A 19158-nucleotide genomic window follows, 5' to 3' on the forward strand; every position below is an offset into this window, starting at 1 on the left:
TTGTAGTTGTGTTTTTGTCATTACTGCTAGTAGTTATTAATAAACATTTAATAGTTTACAGCTGCCACTCCCAAAGAAGCAGAGGAATGGGTACAGCAAGTCAAATTTGTCATCCAAGGTAAGCCAGCCAGTAAAGCAGTAGACTTCGCTAGTACTGCTTAGTGATGGTAGTTCTGTCCATTAACATTATCTATCATTTTTGTATATGTTATATTCTCCCCTGTCCAAGCTTTGAATAACAAGTCCTATTTTTCAATCATACAGCTTTCGTATGACTTTTCTCCTTTTGTGAGATTTTTGCTTTTCTCCAAGAAAAGTATTTATCTTGAAAGCTCTCCCTTACTGAACATTATAAGAAAATAATCAGAGTATACTGCAAACACCAGGTCATAGAAGAATTGTGGTTTTCTTTGCATGATTTTCTGCTAAGGCATTCTTCTGTAGTAAATGTTAACTTTTTAAACTGCTGTTGCATAGATTCAGGATCTAATACTATTCCGGAGGAGGAAGAAGAGGATTATGATGACGTTTGCCATGTGAGCAGTGAATCAATAGATGATAGCATTTACGAAGAAGTTAAAGGTATTGAAATTTTTTATTTTGTGTCTTGTAATCATTTTGTCTTCTCCACTTCCAGTTTGGTAACTCTGAGTGGCTAGAAGTAAGTGAATGACATAATCAGATGAGTAAGACACTTTCAGATTTCAGGTTTTGTTAGGACATTAAAAAGAGAAAGTGTATTCAACCAGATCTGAGTGAGAACAATTCAGTTTTCTTTATAAGGGCATCAAAATAGTGCAGCATGTGTAGAAGTCGTCTCAGGGGACTTTTGGCGCACTAAGATTCTTTGGAAATTGCCTTGCCTTAAAGCTTTTTCCACCACCTTGCCCATCATATTTTCTTTATTAATTTTGGAATTTGTATGAAGCAAAAGTTCACTATCATGCCATATGTTATCAGCTGTTGCCTAATACATGATGTTATAACCCTGCAAGAAAGCGTTTGTTGGAAAAGGCACTGGAGATGAACTGTAAATAAACTGACATAAGTTTTGACACTGTTTTGTTTCATATCTTCCTGCATGATTATGAATATACAGAAACTTTTTACTGTGGACTTTTTGATGTGGTAAAATGATTATGCCTCTAAATGTCCAAGTGTATCTATCAGATGGCAAAACAAAAGAAAAAGCTAGTGAAAATCTCTTGGAGTTGATTGTAGGCATTCAAGTATTAGGAGAAAGGTAGTTGTTCTTGGTTATATTTTAAGAAGCTATGAAAAAGTCAATGTTTCAGTCATCATTAGTTAACAAATGGTATTTTAAAGTGATATGACAATTAATAATCACTTTGTATAAAATAATGTTCTTCACTCCTTGCTGTTTGGGGCAGTGCAATTATCAGCAATAACTTGAGAGGAAAAATTGTGTCATGTGATGCTAACTTTCTGTATCTGTTAGGTTCAATATTCTGACCACTGGAGAAAAGAACGGTTTACAGTATGCCTCAGTTTTCATTTTACGGTCATTTCAATGAACCAATGGAGCAGGGAACACGAGTGAAAATTATGATCATAAAATTGTAAAATTGTAGCAGCACTCAATTCTTTAAGAGCTAAGTTGTTTCTTTTTTGTTCCATTTCCTTGGATTGTACCTACGCTACTCCAGCACAGAACACAAGTTCTGCTGAAATGGGGTGCATTGTGTCATGCTTGCTGAAAACCTCTTCTGCAGTGAATAAAAAAATTCCATTACAGAACTTAATATTGTAGCTGGAGAATACAGGCTGATCTTATTTGCAGTGCTTTTTGGATGCTCAGCCTTTTACAGAAGGTGATCTTGTGTGCTTGCTTACACTCTGTTAAAGCACCTCTCGATGTATTGTGGGATAAATTCTCAAGTAAGTAAAATTTTACATTTTGGTGGCTTTTCAGTGTTTCTTTATATTAGCATTTCTAAAGCAAATTAAGATAGTTCACGATGCAGTCCATCTGGTAATACTGGGTTTTGTATTTGAATAAAGTGTTTGGATTTAAAGGGAATTTTTGTGCAGTTTTGAAAATTGGGAATTTTCAGGAACCGTTGCAGTAATCAGGCCTAACTGATGATGGATTTTTTAGCTATCTCATTGCTTAGATTTGTTTTTTATTTTTTATTTTTTATTTTTCCCATGTTTGTGGCAGGAGACAGTGTAGATGAATTTTCCAGGCAGCAGCCGGATAGCCCCAAGCCAGCATCCAGAATGGTAATCGTCTATTAGCCTATTAAAAGCACAGATTTCAGTGGCATTCAATTTGAAGTGTCTGCTGGCAGGAGGAGTGGGTTTACAGTTGGAAGGGGTACAAAGAGTGGTGGGATTAATATTTTGATCTGATAAGTCACTTCTTTAACAGCACATAAAAATTCATATTTACTGTAGAAACATAATTTTCCTGGCTCTCAGCATTAGTTAGTGTTTTACTCTGGTTATTCAGGTAGAGTCAGAACTTCCAAAGATTTCCCAACTTGTAAATATTCCTTGCAAGATTCCTCAGGAATATAAAGCTTTATACTCTTTTCAACCAAATAAGCTTTTGCCCTTTTTTTTTTTTATTAATAAAAACACAGAGGAAAACTTGGTTAGGCAAAATTATTACCAATAAAGGCCCATTTTTGCTTAATTAGCTATTTTCTGTCATAGTACACTCTATATAATTTTACCGTCCACAACTGGATATTATAAGGTATAACATAAAATAACTTCTAAATATGTTGTATTAAATAGCTATGTGTGCCTATAAAGTTACCTAGATGCGTAGAGTTTCTAGGTTAGTGGTGTCTTAAACAACTATCCTTGTCAGAGGAGACAACACTTGCCAGCTTTAAAAATGTTTCCATCTGCTATAGCTCTTGGAGACTGATTTTTATTTTATTTTTATTAATTTGGGGTTTCAGTGACATAATGTTTAATGGCCTTCAGTATTCTCTTCTGTGGTTTCACATCTGTATGGAGCACATACTCAAAATTGCAATGTTAACTGCTGCCTGACACCTTCATCCTTTCTACAACATCAGCTCAGATCGTGTACTGTCTGGAACAGTCTTGCACAATAGGAGAAAAGAGGTGTTAATCTAAGTTAATATTTATGTTCATTTTCAATCTTGTGTTGTTTTTTCAATTCTGTTCTCTTTCTGGTCACAAACTTGCATTATAGCAGTAGATTCTGTGATATACAATCTAGTTTCCATTAAAATGGTTTGATTCTTACTTTGGTGGTGCTTGGTTTGTTCATGTAGGTGAAAAGATGACAATTTTAAGTAGATCAGGTTGGTAATCCTGAAGCAACATGATGTGACCCAAGGCCTGTCACTGTTGGCTTTGTGCCATCTCTTCTCTGCCTGTCCATAACAGAGAAAACTTTTGGAGGCAGTGAAATTTGGTGCTATGGTGATCTCTGATCAGGAGACCTGCTGTGGAGAGCTAACCCAGCCAATACAATTTGCATTAGTTTTCTACTGTAAATTAAGTTTGAGGGCTGATTTAGTCTCTGATTGGGCCAAGGATTGTGGGGATGGAAAGCTTGCTTTTGTCTTTTAATTCCTACAGTCAGTCCTCTGCCAAACAATTTGCCCATGTCAAGCCAGGTGTCCAGACAATACTTCTGTTTAGCAGTGTGGTTGGGAGCTCAGCTATGGAAACTAAGGCAAAGTTCAGGGAAAGGTAAGAAATGTCTTATACAAGAGAAAGTGTGCTATGCAGAGAAACACTTTTTGATGTTTACTGACTTCATTTAAAGTCTTTTAAGTAGTTTGAAAATCATACTGATTTTGTTTCAGAACTTATTTCTGACATTGAGTAAGAAAGTATGTCTCTATCTTATGGTTATCTCTTTCAGCAGCTTTGTCACTTTAATTTTTTCTAACATTTAGCCTCTGTAGTTAAGCAGCTTAACTTAATACCATCCTCATCTGCTGTTGCTGAATTGCTTGAGCTTTGAAGAAGAAAATTATGCTTATGTTTTTTGTGCCCTTTCCATGAGCATTGCAGGGGGAGGGAGAACATGATCTCTGATTTACCTCTTCTTGGGGAAGAAGGGAAGTAATGATTATGTAGTAGAGTTTTGAGTGTAAGTTACTCATGGACACATTTGTGTTCTCAAAATGTAGCGTCAAATGTACTGACTTTCTGGCACTAGAAGTGAAAATTTCACAGCACTGCGTTAATGAAAATGCCTTTTCAGGAGAGCTTTGCTTATTTTAGAGCTTTCAATATATCACAGTCAGGGTTTGTGGGACCAACATAGCGTTTGGTGTCAAACTGTCCAAGTTGTGGATTATAGCTGTACTATCAGTTCCTAAAACCAGTAAACTAAAATGAAGAAACTGATAATTGGTTGTGTAAACTAGAGCAGTAGGTTTAAGTCAGCCGAGACATGGAATCTGAGGTGGTATCTGTAATCATTGCTGTTAAGTCAGTATATTACATATCATGGTATTGTCCTCCTAACATTTGTTTGCCTCAAGTAGTTAGGCAATTCTTTACTTCTTGTCCAGAAAAGTTGTATATAATGCTGATGTGCTACCACTTTTTTATTTTTATTTTTTTCCACAGAAAGAATTGTAAGTGCTTTTAATTAGTAAATTAAGGGATTTCAAAGTATAAGTAGGGTCAGGAATATTTGAAGCTGAGAAAACCATGTGTAAGGTGGGTATTTTCGAGGACAGTACTTACGATGAGTTTCCAAAGTGATTACTTTTGAATAATTTCCATCAAAATGTCTTTCAGGTTTGAGAACACAGCCAGAGATTTTTTTTTTTTATTTTTTTTTTTTGTTTTAAAGCAGAGAGGATTCCTCAAAACTGTGTTTTTCAAAGATTGAATCCTGGTGGTGTTAAGAAATTAGTATTATTTACTTGTTTAGCCATTGTGTTATTGTAATATATGGTGTGTTTTGCCTTTAATATCTTACTGATGGGTGGAGAATAAGGAGGAGTGGGTGCTACAGGGTTTATTCAGTTTGCTGCAAATTGAAAGTAAAATAATACACAAGATCAGTGAAAAGCAGATGTAAACTACCTTTTGGTGTCAGGGAATAGTAAAGACATTTTTTTTCTGTCCAAGACGCATGGTTTGGTTTCCTTGATCACTGGGATTTGGGGTCTATTAAATGTCTTTGATTATATGTTAGACATGGAAATAAGTGAAAAATCGTATCTTTCAACTGTATATTGCTGAATCCCAGCTAGTATGTTGAAATGGAACTGTGTCTGAATTCTAGGTCACTGTGGGTTTTGAGGCAGTACACTTATGGGAAGTATATAACTTGGAGTGTCCTTCAGCTGGTACTAAATCCTCACAAGACATGATTTAAGAATCCAGACAACTTTCTGTATGTAAAGACATTGCATCCAGGAGGTGGTTAGGAACTCGATACCTGGACCTCAGCTTTTGTTTGCCGCAAGAACTTGAGCTTTAATTTCAATTAATGTATTCCCACATCTAAAGAGGGAACCTTCTCTTTCTGTTGAGGTTGAGTGGCAGTGATAGAAGAGGAGGTAAGAAAATCTGGTGTAGCTGAGAAGAATGAGATGTCCATTGAGTGGGAAGTGGCAAGTCTTTGGGATGAAGAATAAGGTTCACAGGCTATTCTGTGTTTCCTGTAAAATGAATATAAATGGTGGTCTGTGAAGAACAGGTGGCCTATAGCCACCACGAAGCCTACTGTCTGTGATGCAGTTCAATCCCTGCTCTCCGGTCACAAACGTACAAGTAAGGAGGCCAATAAAAATGAAATAATAACTGAGTATTCATATTTAGTCTGATTTGCATGTGAGGGGTATATTCACTGATTGGAATAGGGTGGGGTTGTTTACGGAGAAATACTCTGAAAAAAGAGTATTCTTTAGTAATATACTTCGGTTGCAGAAAATTTTGTTAGCTGTGAGATTCAAAGTAGTTAATTACAGCATCTACAGTAAATGGAAAATGTGTGCTATTAAGTTTAGGTATTTATTCTCTTTGCTTTGAACTGCATGCAGGACTTCATAGTTTTCAGATGTTTCAAATTTCATAGGTTTCAGAGTTTACAAGTGGAGAAATAGGAGCGACCTTCCTGAAGCTGCGGTCAACTGTTTCAACACATTGAAGGAGATCATGTGGAGAGGCTGTGTTCATTAAAGTCTTGGGTTAGCAAAGGCTAAATTTTATTTCTGTATTTGAGAGATTAAAAAACGAAATTGAAGATACCCTAAAGCCCGACGAGACACCCCTGTTCCCCAGCCCAGGAATAGATTGTCAAATCTGCATTAATTATTTGGATTTCAAAGCTTATTTACTTAAAATTAGAAGACATAATAATATCTAAAAAGGAACTATTTTTAATCATGTGGTTTTCTGTGTAAAGAACTCTTTCAAAAAATAATTAGCACACAACTCATTGAAAGAAATTTACTTATCAAAATATTTATTGCAAGTACTTATCATTCATTTTCATACTGTTTTCTGTGCTTCGCCACAAAACAATGTTTGACGCTATTGATTTATAAAACCAATCTGATGTGAACAGTATGTGACAGAAATTGTTATTAAGAGATAGAATCCTGTCTCAGAAGAGCTTGTCATTCTGGCAAGACAAAACTCACACAAACTAATTTTACTTGTGTCATAGTTTTTTCTGTGTTCACTCTCTTTCTGGCAGCTGGCTTCATGTTAAATGTGACTAAAGCTTTTTTTATGCATGCATGTCTTCAGTGGGTTATGGATCCGGAGTTCATTCTTTTGAAAGCAAAGTAGTTTTCTTTGGTAGCACTGTTTTTTATCTAATTAAGAAGCAGTGCAATAATTCTAATGCAAAGCATTCAGAAGAAATGTCTTGGTATGTGAGATAGTTTATTAACCATAAATTTGAGGAATTGCTGTAGTTTAGCAAGTTCAAAGCAAAATGTCAATTGTATTATGTATATTTATGAAAATAGAAATGTGCTCGCTCTCGTGCTTGGGTATAACTGTGATGAATACTATATAGATAGATCAAGGAACCTTTACTTTTTGAATTTTTGACGAATGACTACATATCAGGCTATTAAAACTATTAGGTAGATTTTTTTTCCTCTTTGAGAAACAAGAGCAACCAGAGGTTATATGGTGCCTCGGGCTCTCTCAACTTTTCTGGTTTCCACAAGGTAGCTATTAAAGAACCATAATTTATACAACTAGATTCTCAAATAAGACCCAGCAAGGTGGGCTTTAAAGGCTGAATTAATCACAGTTACTATAGATACAAATCTCTTATTTGAATTTTTCAGCCTTAAGAAAGGTATCTGCATAAATCCTTCTATATATGTCTCTTCCTCTCAGTGTGCTTTTTATCTGCTACTCACTCTCCTTCCTACTCTCCCCCCAAATTCAGAAATTAGACATACATAATACTCCTGATTAACCAGACCTTCATGAATTTTACTGGTCATCTGCATGTGTAGCTGATTTGCTTGCGTGTTTCAGTGTACGGAGTCTGCAGTGGATGTCACATTTAGTTTACATGTATACAAGGAAGGCAATGTAGGAAAAAGCTGGCTGTTTCCTTGTCTTGGCTACTGCTCCCTGGGCTGGGTAGGAGCCTGTGAAAGAAGCAGGTTGGCTGCTTCTAGGAAAGGAAGATGGTCAGTGGGCTACAGCTCCCAGACCACACATTGGACCAGGCAGAGAGGACAAGGTGCAGCAGTCTGCTGAGCCCTAGAGAGAGGAATGCTCCAGGGAAGTCCAGGCTGCAGGTACACAGATAAGCTTCAGCAGTGAAGGGAAGAATGTTTTCTTAAGAGACTTAGGAAAGTTCATCCAAGAGATTTGAATTATACAACAAGGTAGGAGGAAAATTTTCTTATCCAGAAAGGGGACGGTTGGCACAAGGGATATTTTGTTTCAGTCCTTGTTTTGAAGTTTGATCTGCTTTTTTTTCCTAGCAGATCCTGTTTTCCTCCATCTAAAAACCTCTGAGTTTGAATTCTAATGAAAACCAGTTTAAGATCTTGGAAGCTTTCAATATCCTTAAGGGAGAGGTTCCAGCATTTCTGTCTTTTGTTTGTGGGAGGGTTTTGATTTAGCAGGCTGTAGCAGTTATTCTGTCCTTGAATCTTGAAGGCAAACATCAGCAAAACTGGGAATTGAAGGAAAGAATCACATTTTCAAAACAAAGCACTATCTACAGAAAAGCCTGTGGATCCTAGCACGAGGGCTATACTCCCAAAATACACTAACTGAATCTGTATTTTCTTCTCTACCTGCCTCAAATTGTTTACCTTAAGAAGTGAGTCATCTCCATTACTAGTAGTAGTTACAGCTAATTCACTAAAAATGTTCAAGATGGGTACAATTTTGTCATAATTTTTAATCATGTGGTTTTCTGTTTAAAAAGAATTTGTTTTATTACCCAATAATAAAACATAATTTCTTATTAATCTGCCCTAGTTTAGGCTTACAAATTGTGGCTCTTACAGTGCAACAAGGACTGTGTTGTGTCTCTGGCATGAGAGCTCAGTAATCCAAAGTACTGGCTGCAAGGGGATTCAAGTAATCTGGGACTCTGGGGACCCTGGGTTTTCTGAGATCCAGCTGCATGCCAATCCCATAGTTACATGGTGAGCTGCCTGGGGAGCAGTTGTCATCTCCTGCTTATGAACTTCTTCCATATCCCTGTTGTCCTCCCTCATCTCTCTGAGGTGCATTGTGGTATATGGCATGTAGGACTAGTAAGATCTGGCATCCAGAGTTGCTGGTTGTAGTCTGGACCTAATATATGAGAATGAGACTGTGTTTGTAGAAATGAATGTGGGAACGTTACCTAAAATATGGTATGTGTAAACAGTCTGCGTTGCAGCTATAATTTTCTGTTTATTTCTGATTTAACTTGAATTTTGGTTTTGAATCATAACAAGAATATTTTTATAATTACTTCATTTCATCATTTAAGATGGACAAAGGATTTAGCGTAGTTGACAATTTAATTTGATGGCATGGGCCATGAGCAATGAAAAGAGGCAGTGGTGTGGGCTTGTTACTTTCATGAAAATACCCAAAGGGTGAAAGCTGCTGGATTTTATTTTGGTCAGCGTGCAGTTAATGATCAACACAGAGAATGCAAAAATGTCTTGGTAGAATGTTTTTAAAGGAGTTGTGAGAGAAGCATCTGGGAGCCAGACTTTTCTTGTGGAAACATGCCAACAACTGTATTGTGTTTCCTTTCACTAATGTGAGCTATACTGAAATGCCATGTCTTTTGTCCCTCTTTGAGTAAGTTCATTTCTGGAATCAGACTATAAATTTGAATACTTTAACCCTGCAGATTATTAAAGGATATTATGTGGTTTAAACAAGATTCTCTCTTTATGAATTCTATGTGTATATATGTATTATGTCAAGTTACGTTTGTCACAAGTAGGGATATGTAGTTTTCAGAAATAGCTTTTAAATTTAAATCTTGCTGTTGATCAATGAGTATGAAAAGATTATTTGGCATTTACAGACTTTAATTCTGTCTATCATATAAATTTAATCCTGAGAAATACAAACCCTGTACATGGTTGGCAGACAACACTGTAGTACAGAGTTATACAGTATAGATCAGTTAATTGAATATTTGATTGCTAGATGTATTTACATAGAGAACTATTTGTATTTTCTATGTAGATTTTAATAGTCTCCACATTTGTTTTAGCAAAACATTTTAATAATAAGGTTTATAAAATGTCATGTTGAACACTTAAACTATTTACATAACTAAGAGCTATTATGGGTTGAGAGAACAAAAATTTATTTTAGTTACAGTCAATTCACATAAATCTTTATTATGTTTATATATAAGAATGTACTTATGTGCATGCCACACGTATTTAGGCAAGCAATCTCTAGCGCAAATTCCTGTAAACCTACAATACAACCACAGAATCGACTTTGAAACTGTGTTTTGTTTTGTCCCTTTGAGCTACTAATTTGCATTCTGTCCAATTACTGCAGCTACTTTTTGGGGAGGGTGATGGGGGACAGAGAAGGGACAGCTAATAATTGGGTGAGCATGTAGAAACATTAAACTCCAGAAGTTTTCCTTTACTGTAAAATGCGGTATTGTGAAATATTTTATTCCTTCTTTAACTGTTTAATACGGATTTAGGTAAGACGCCTGTTGCCTAGATTTTGTATGCTGAATTTGAGGCTTTGGGAGCATTTTTAAAAGTGGAGCAAAAATTGTGCTTTTGTTGGAAGCTAAAATGAAATTTTACCTTCAGAGATGCTTCTGTTTAGGTGTGGAAGTTATTTTATCCCTTGGTCAAACAAGAAAAAAAAAAGGCAACATTTTAAAAAGTGCCCAATCAAGCATGAGGAATTTGTAAGGAGCTGCATCCTGAAGTCACTTATGAAATTTTCACCTTGCTTAATAGCCCATCAAATGTTTTTTTTGTCTGCTGAGTTTGACATATTCTAACCAGTTCATTCGGCATATAGGATTAGACAGTTGTAAGAGACATGATTCCTGAAAACAATGAATTGTTTTCAAAAAGAATGAATGGGTTTCTGGAAGTGGATCTTTCTAATTGCTTTTATTCTCCATTTTAACTATTGTGTGCATATCTGCAATTGAACTTGCTTATGATGACCTTTATCTTTTCTCTTGAGAAAAATTACTATTATCAGGTCTTTCTTCATGAGGAAATATAAAGGTCAGTGCAAAACCCATACCTTATTTCTATGCAGTGCACATTGCACTTTGGCATGTTTGTATTGAATTTTATTAATAATAGATCATTTTGTAAAAAAAAAAATTAGTAAAATTAGACATTCTAAGTGGTCTTTGCTAGTATGTCCTCCTGTCTTTCCTGCCTTTCTCTACCTCCTCCCAAGCTTGCTGTTGGTGTAACTAGGATTTGACATACGTTCCTTCTAAGCCTGTCAGACTTGTTTGACAAATTGTTAATTCTTTTGCATCTGTGTTTGAGAGAATGTAAAATTGGTTTTCTGGTTTTCTTTTTTTTTCTTTCTTTTTTTTTTATTTAAAATTTTCTGTGGTTTGGAAGACTAGTGCTAGGAACTGTACAAATAAGTTGATTTAACTGTCACTTAAATCATGAGTGAAGATTGCTTACTTGCAAGGAGAGCTCCACAGAGGCTTTCCAAGCAGGAAGCTGAGTCCATGAAATCATATTAACTTCATAACAACTAAAATCAGGAATTGCCTGTACTTCTGTGAATTGTTCAGTTTTCCTAATGAATATATGCTGTTCTGTCATTCAGGTGACTGCGCATGTTTTTCCTCCCATTGTAATACTTTGCTCTGAGAGTTAAGGGCCTTCTGAAACCCTGAAAACAGCAACTTTCATAACAGCAACCTCTGCATTTGGTAAATAAATGAAATTTGTGGGGTCTGAAGAGAATATAGTCTTTATTTGAATTGGTTGTGACTACAGAATGGGGTGAGGATAAGGGAGCAAGAGTACTGGGACCCTTGGTACTGGAGAAAGGAAAGGAGAAGAAAGAGGAAAAATGCTAACACATATTCAGGTCTTAACAAGTGGGAAAGGTAAATAAAGCAAAGCATGCTCCTACATTTTCTGAAAACTTGGTAATATTATACACAGTAGAGTGAGAAGATCCACAACAACTGTGGATGACCTTGCCAACAGTGCTCGATTTTCTGTCTTGTGTAAGAGTAACTGTTTTTGTTCCAAGGACAGAGATGTGTTCTTTAATCGCTTATCTTCATACTTTCTGTCTTAAAACATTATAACATATACTTTCTGCTGGAAAAATATTTTTTGCTTCTTTTTTCCAGTAAACCAGTGAGAAGTCATATAGTATCTTCCTGCTTTTAAAAACGTATTTTTTAAATCCATTGCCCTACTATAGTTCATGTGGATGGGTATGTGTGCAGTAACATAGGAGAAATACAGTGTCTTTTTCACAGATGTATTTAGAAGGATTTTTTTCTCAAGCAGCTCTCCAAACGTACTCATTTCTCTCTGCTACTTCACTTTGTTATTGTTCTTCATAGCAATAGTTATGTGATCCAAACAACATTCTTTTGCACAAGGCTGGAGAATTGCAGCTTTAAAGTGTGTTTTGTATTTGTCCCTAGTGGAACTGGAATTGTTTCAGTTTACTTCACTCTTTAGTTTAGCAAATTCTGTAACTCCAAAATGCTTATGTTAGGAAGTGGATGTTATATCTGCTTTTTGGTTTTGATTAAGCCAAACCATAATATATGCTTAGATTCATTGGGTGGTGTCACAGGAAGGTTGTTTTCATACTCATCTTTTCTGTGAGGATCGTGGGGTAACTTTTCCAAGGTTGTCTCAACATGAGGCAGCGCTTCACTTCTATCTGAGACGGCTGATTTGGTTATTAAAACTGCTTACACAATTGGGAGTAATGGTGGTGCACAGTAGCACCTTTTCCAGATACAAGGAGTACAACTGAGGGGGAAAAAGAACTGCAGAATTTCTCAAGGACTCCAGGAAACCTGACATCTGGGGCTTGGCAAGATCTGTACAAAACTGAGTCACTTGAGCTAATCCTGTTCTATAAAGTCATTAGCTTCATCTGTCTCATATGTGAACTATTAAAATGCACAGACCTTTATAAACTGCTGCTGAATAGCTTAATATGGAGTACCAAAGGAAGCCAAATGCTGTCTCCTAGAAACTTGATCTGAATTTCAGACTTAGAGCAGGGTGCTAGACTAAGCAATTTCCACTGGTCCCTTCTGTTCCAAACTATTTCATGATTCTAGCTTTTTCACTTTGTACAGCCAGTGCTGTTTATTTGAGGCCATTGGGAGGTCAATACATTGCCAATAGTAGTAAGAATCTTGCGTTGCTGTCTACTGGTCAGGCAGAGTGGTGCATATACTCAGCCTTACTTTAGAATTTAAATAATGGTTGTTTTCAAAAAGCTGATTAAAACTTGTTCAGAAGATGTTAGTTGGAGCTCCCATCCAGTTTAGCTGGCAGTGTATTTGATTGAAACCTTTTGCCTCCATCTTTGAATCAGGCTTGGATCACATGTGTTGGAAGGAATCTGAGCTAGGAACTGACATGGGTTGTCCTCAACTAAAACTAAAGCATCTCAGTATATGTAATACTTTTCATTAAAATGTATTTTCATGTTGATCAGAACTGGGAGATCTCTTTCTGTGTTCCACTGGAATACAGAATTGTACTGTTTCCCACTGTATTTCTGAGCACAGTGGTGACCATTTATTCAGACTCAACTTCTGCTTCTCCTATTTTGATGTCACCTCATCTGCAATTCCAGCTTTTAGCCTGTGTCTGGATCACCCTTTTCTGTCTGTCTTTTCCGATTGTGTTGTGGATATTGGGCTTTTGGTTTTTTTTTTTTTTTTTCACTTAAGCTTGTCATGCAGGACATAATTTCTCTTTCTGAGCTGTTGAGTGGTAACTGGCTGACCCATAGAAGTAGGAATAAAACAAGAACTCTTCTGCCATAGTAAGAAATTCTTACATTTATAACATCATCTCTAAATAGCAACCAGCTTGTTTCTAACTTCTAGCACTGTAGTGAAGGGGATTTTAATCTACAAACCTTCACCGTGGTTCAGTCAGATGAAGCTTTAATAAAATGATAGTCTGTCTCCCTCTCTCTGCTGCCCCCCAGATCTCACACCATGGCTAGAGAATAGTGCCTTCAGCAGCCTTTTCCAAGCTGTTTCATTTGTTTACAGAGTGCACCAGAGTGCTACTGGGAATGCAGGGTGAAATGTCAAGAAGTTGTGTGTAAATCTTCCAGTAATCTGTCATGTCCAGGAGGAACTGGGGGAAAGGGGCGGATCTGTGGGAATACTGGAGGATATCAAAGCTAGAGTTTTGCTTCTTGGATTTGGAGATCTCTCCCTACAGAATGGATGGCTCTGGAATCTAAAAGAAACCAGAAAAGAAAACCGCTGCCATTATAAATATGCACACTAAGGCAAATAAGCCTAGGATGAAGCAACATGTGAAGGATTTCTGGAGTATCAAGCTGCTTAGGCTAAAACCTCATAAGAAGTTTGGTTTGGGTGAAGTATATAGGCATGTACAGGTGTGTATATATAGGGATAACACTGCAGAGGACTGCTTCCATCCCCAAGGCTGGGGACCACTGTCCTCAGGTAAGGCAGGTTGCTGGTCCTGCATAAAACAGGGATGTTAATTCTTATTCCTTTGACCCCAGGTGGTCGATAGTCTGCACTACTAATGCTGGCAAAAGGTGTCAGTTTGGCAAAATTATAAAAATGATTTTTTTCTTTATTACTCCTTCTTTGGAATTCTTAAATGTTTCTCTGTTGTTTGTGAAAAAGCAAGTTCTCACTAATTAAAAAAAAATTACATAGCTGGATTGATTTATGTTCCTTATTAGAGTAATAATTCATCTGTAATGGGGTTAGGTCAATTCATAAAATTATAAATCTGGGGGAGAAAAAGTCTCGACTCTTTCCCACGGTAAGCATTTATTCGTGTTTGAAAGTTCTTGTTTACATTTGTGCAGAGTCATTATTTGGTAGTAAAAAATCAATGTGGAGAAGTAATACTCTTAGTGTTACCATGCCATTGTATCTTTTACTTTTTCTTGCACAAAGCAATATAGACCCATGACGTTCAGTGTCATCAGAGCTCCTCCTCATACCTTTGTATTTGCATGCATCTGTCATCCCTGCTGAGTACAATAATAAAGACACTGTATTTTTTATTTGACTGTTTAATAATGCAAGTATTTTTGTGGGAGTCTGTCTAACAAAACCTGTTTGTATGCTTATAGCCTTCTGACACCACAGTGAGATTTCAAATGAAGATGTATTAGTGTGCATTACAAGCGTGTGATTGCTTGTGTCATTATGAAATAGATGAAAAATTAGTTCACTGCAGTAGTTTTTATCTGGACTGATCAAAACATCTCCCAATGATTTTTCTAACAATATGCGATTGGAATAACAACTTCACATGTTGTAGAGTCCCATGCTGCAGTCAAGAGGCATGTAAATACAAGCTGCTTGTTTGCAAGAAGCTTCCAGATTTGCAAAATGATTGCTATGGAAACCACACAATGAAAACCTTATAACCATCTGTGTGTTTTGGTGGATTTTGCTGCATAGCTGAGCTATTTTTATTTACTGTGATTAAAGTGTTGAATATATTAACCCACAAACTGGGATTATCCGAGGTATAAACTAGTATTGTGCAATGACAGTGTGTCAGAGACTAGAAGACAGCAAAATACCAATTAATAATGGCATTAAATTAGAGTCTAATGTAAAAAGATGGTTAAGTAATGTGTTAGTAGAGGAAACTGTGAAGTTTATGCATATTTATCATGAAGATACCACATTCCATTGAAGGAATGCACTGTTCAAGCCAAACTTTACCCATTTTATACTCAAGTAGCCTGATTTTTTTTTTATCCCCTCTCCTTTTAAGAAAAACTAGAATTAAAAAAAATGGATTAATGTAAAAAACTCAGCTAGTGTAGAATTCATTGTTCACTTCTTAAATTGTGTGGATGGTAGAATCATGTCTGATTGGGTGACTGCAAATTAAGTAAGTAAATAATTTTCAACAGCTTTCATGAACTGACTGAAAAAACCCTTAACAAATATAGTTGGCTCTCTGTTGCACTGTCACCGAAAGAATTTTGTGGGTTTGCCATTAGAATCTCTGAATACCAGCAGAGTATGGAACATAACCTGTATTTTAAGTGCTCTTTGGGTCTGCAGTTCTAGAGGAGTTCACTGATTTGATTAGTGTTAATTACATATTGATTCAGGACATAATAGCAGAAAACATTAGTAAGAACCATAGGTTCTTTTCTACCAGCCTAAGCCAAGCCTATTACCTCTGCTCCACTGTGAGTATGATTGCATTAGCAAGTAGTGTGGACCATTTGCAACAGATAAAGCACAAGTTTGTGCCAAAGACCTGATGTTCGTTCTGTGCATGTTTCAGAAGAGGTTTTCTATGGATTCTCTTTAGTCTGGTTCCATGGACTCAATGTGAATAGGCAGCTGGACAATGTTCAGTGTGCTTCCGGAATGCCTCTTCCAGACCTGAAGGTTTGTTCTCTCTGTGCAACTCTATAGTGTAAATAAAAGTGGAATAGGTGAGGATGGTTGGGATCTGAACAGGTATGCTAATATGGACAGCCTTTGTTTGAATATTTTTGTTCAAGGCCAGGTTGGACAGAGCCCTGGGTGACATGGTTTAGTGTGAGGTGTCCCTGCCCATGGCAGGGGGTTGGAACTAGATGATCTTAAGGTCCTTTCCAACCCTAACTATTCTATGATTCTATAATTTGGGACCTTTCCAGTATTTCCATATATTTTCTTGGTTCAGACATTTTTCCATTTTCAGATATGGATCTGGTGACCTCTTGTTTCTAGGAAATACATGTTTCAGGAAGGGGAATGCATATATTCTATTTTTTTCCATGAAACCACAATGCAGTCTACATGTATTCAGCTGTACCTTATGAAAACACATCTCTTCAAATGTCCTCTGCTGTTACTTCAGTTAAAATACCCTCTACTAAAGTCAGTCCTCAGTTGATCGTGAGTTAAAATCCACAGTACATTCAACGCATCAGTTGATGTGTGTCCAAATATTCAGTAACATGTAACATCAAGATTTATTTAATCAATGTAATACTCCGTGTTGAATGCAACTGGGTTGTTCTTGGACAAGGGAGCAATTCTAGAAAATGTGACCGGTAATGGATGAATACTACCTGTGAGTGGTGTAATAGTAGTAGGGAAGCCACAGAATGACAGTGCCTCCTAGTGCTCTGGACAGCACATACAGGTGTATTTTTGCCATTCATACTCCGACTGTGAGTGCTTAAAATAAAAATAAATGAGTGTACTTGGGAATGTGCAACAAGTGTTATGCCAAGTAGGGGAATACATTTGAGCGCAGTAAATAGTTCAGAGTGTTTTGTGTTGTACTGCAGCTTCACATTTTCCCAGCTCTATTGTTTTGCTTTTTCCTTTTTTCCCTTCTTCTTCCCTTGGCTATGATATATATTGATCTCAACCAGATTTTTAGTTGTTCAAGAGTCAGAAAGCAAAAAACTCTTGCTGGCTTAGTAGGGCAGAATTTCAGAGCTCTGTAGAGTGAAGCTCATGATGTAATTTGTAGGACTGCGTACATAATTTAGCAGCAATAATGCATACTCATTTCAACAGGTCTGCTCTTGTGCTTTAAACATCTGCTTTAATGTTTGCAGGAACAGTCTTGTGGATAGATTATTTTTTTACAAGGCTAAAAATCCTTTGAACTGTTGATATAAAATTCACTGTTTGTAAAAGTAGATAGGCAATTACATAGAAGTTTTACAATAAGGAACATTTTAAAAGCTGTATCTTTTGTCATTAATATCAGAATTAGTTGCTGAAATGCAAGTCTTAAAATGAAGCATGAATATCTGTGTAAAATGTGAGGAGTATAAAAGCCAAATGCTTTAAATGTATTAAAAGCTTAATTCTTCTTTGAGAAGTGGGTTTATCAGTATACTATTTCTTCATTCAGTACAACAGCTTTGTCAGTTTTGATATACTGTAAAGGCCAAGATAAATCTGTTTCTATTTCCTTATGAACATAAGGAAAGAAAACAGCTAAACCCCCTCGTACTTTGTGCCCTTTTTTTTCCTCATCAACAGAATTGTTGACTGTGAAATGTAAGGAGCAGGTCTTATGTCCCTGTACTGAGTGGAATATGGGTTTACTTAAGTGATGGTGTGGGCATGAGAGAGTAGTTCCCTGTCTGTGCCGGACAAGGAATATGGAGAACATCTTTTGAAATTGCCTGTGGGGATTTCAGTGTTCCAGGTCTGTTAGCCAGAAAACACGCTTCAGAGCTATGATCCTCAGTTTAGTTTTCTTTATCCTGGTAAGAAATACATGTAGCAGAATAGGACCCTCATTCTAATTGCCTCAGAATGAATGAAACCCAGCAGATCTGTAGCTTTACTGTATTCAGAGCAAAGTGAAAAGGGAAACAGATGTTCACAATTGAGATTTTGAAAGAAAGCTCTTGGAGTGTTTGGATGGGTGGGGGAAACCACAGAAATAACAATGTTCCAACTTCTGTACAATGCAAAATAGTAAACAGGGTTTACAGTCTGGAAATGTAGAGTGTGGCTTTCAGACTGATGCAGGCTGTAATTCCTGTCAGCTGAGGTGTCCCTTCGGAGTTTCATTTGCAGTTATATGTTTTGCAGAAGAACATACTCCTTCAAAGGCTGAAGTGCCAGGAAAACTCATCCAGGAGAAAGTTACCGTTGTTTCAGGTAATGAAAATATTTCCTCTTTTTTTCTTTTCGTGTAATGCACTTTCTTTTTACCTTTATTTCCTTGTCTCTTCCCTTTGCTGTGTTAAAATAATGTTTTTATAGCTCTGTAAAGCTGTCTTTTTCATCTGGGTATTTGACGGCAGCAAAGCTGCTTAGCACCACTTAGGATGCATGAAAACCACTTGAGAAGGATTTATAAAGTAAGCCAATTTATACAAGGTATTCCTTCCTGAATTACTTTGTAATGACTCAATTAGCTTTCATTTCTGCACAAAGGAGATTTAGTTGCATAAATTAGCTTATCATCATTGAGGAAGTGTCACTGCTAAAGGACAGTTTATAGATACAACATGCAGTTGCTGTCAAACCTATAAGAATCTAATATAGACATCTGTGTATACTTTGTGCTTGAGCAGAACAGACTTCTGCCATTCAGAGACAAACAGGGGACAACAAGTTGCCCAAGGGACTGGCAATGTAGACGTCTCTGAAAAGGTCAACTTGACACAGGCTCTGACAATCGACCCAAAGCTCTGTCTTCTTTGATAAAAATCAGATAAACTTAAGACCACTAATTGATCTGCAGCCTGTTTAAATGTTGGCCATGCATATCTTCAGTGCATATGATTACCACAGAAAGCAAATGAATTGGGTAAGAAATGCCAGAGTCCAGTGACAGCAGCATAAAAATTGGAAAAGGACACAAATGCCCAGAAAGGCTGTGAAGGATATTCTCTCAGCTGCAGTCTGGCAAACTGCCCTTGTGCTAATTATCTCTGGGACTGGAAAAATAATACCCCATGTAAAGTCACATGGCCAGACAACTTTTCTTGACAGAAAGGTATTTCCAGTTATGC

General features: G+C 36.7%; 1 protein-coding gene across 2 annotated transcripts in view; it reads left to right on the top strand.

Moving 5' to 3' along the window:
• Positions 1–19158, top strand: part of SKAP2 (src kinase associated phosphoprotein 2) — a 120201-nt gene that overhangs the window by 82771 nt on the left and 18272 nt on the right. For both annotated transcript variants that reach the window (XM_062622763.1, XM_062622764.1), the window contains 3 exons: positions 55–118; positions 478–582; positions 18230–18298. In XM_062622763.1, coding sequence (XP_062478747.1) covers positions 55–118; positions 478–582; positions 18230–18298 — 238 coding nt within the window. The remainder of the gene's footprint in view (positions 1–54; positions 119–477; positions 583–18229; positions 18299–19158) is intronic.

The sequence above is a fragment of the Pezoporus occidentalis genome, unplaced genomic scaffold (assembly GCF_034315485.1).
Source record: "Pezoporus occidentalis ecotype Australia unplaced genomic scaffold, CSIRO_AGI_Poc_V1 ctg246, whole genome shotgun sequence".
Lineage (NCBI taxonomy): Eukaryota > Metazoa > Chordata > Aves > Psittaciformes > Psittacidae > Pezoporus > Pezoporus occidentalis.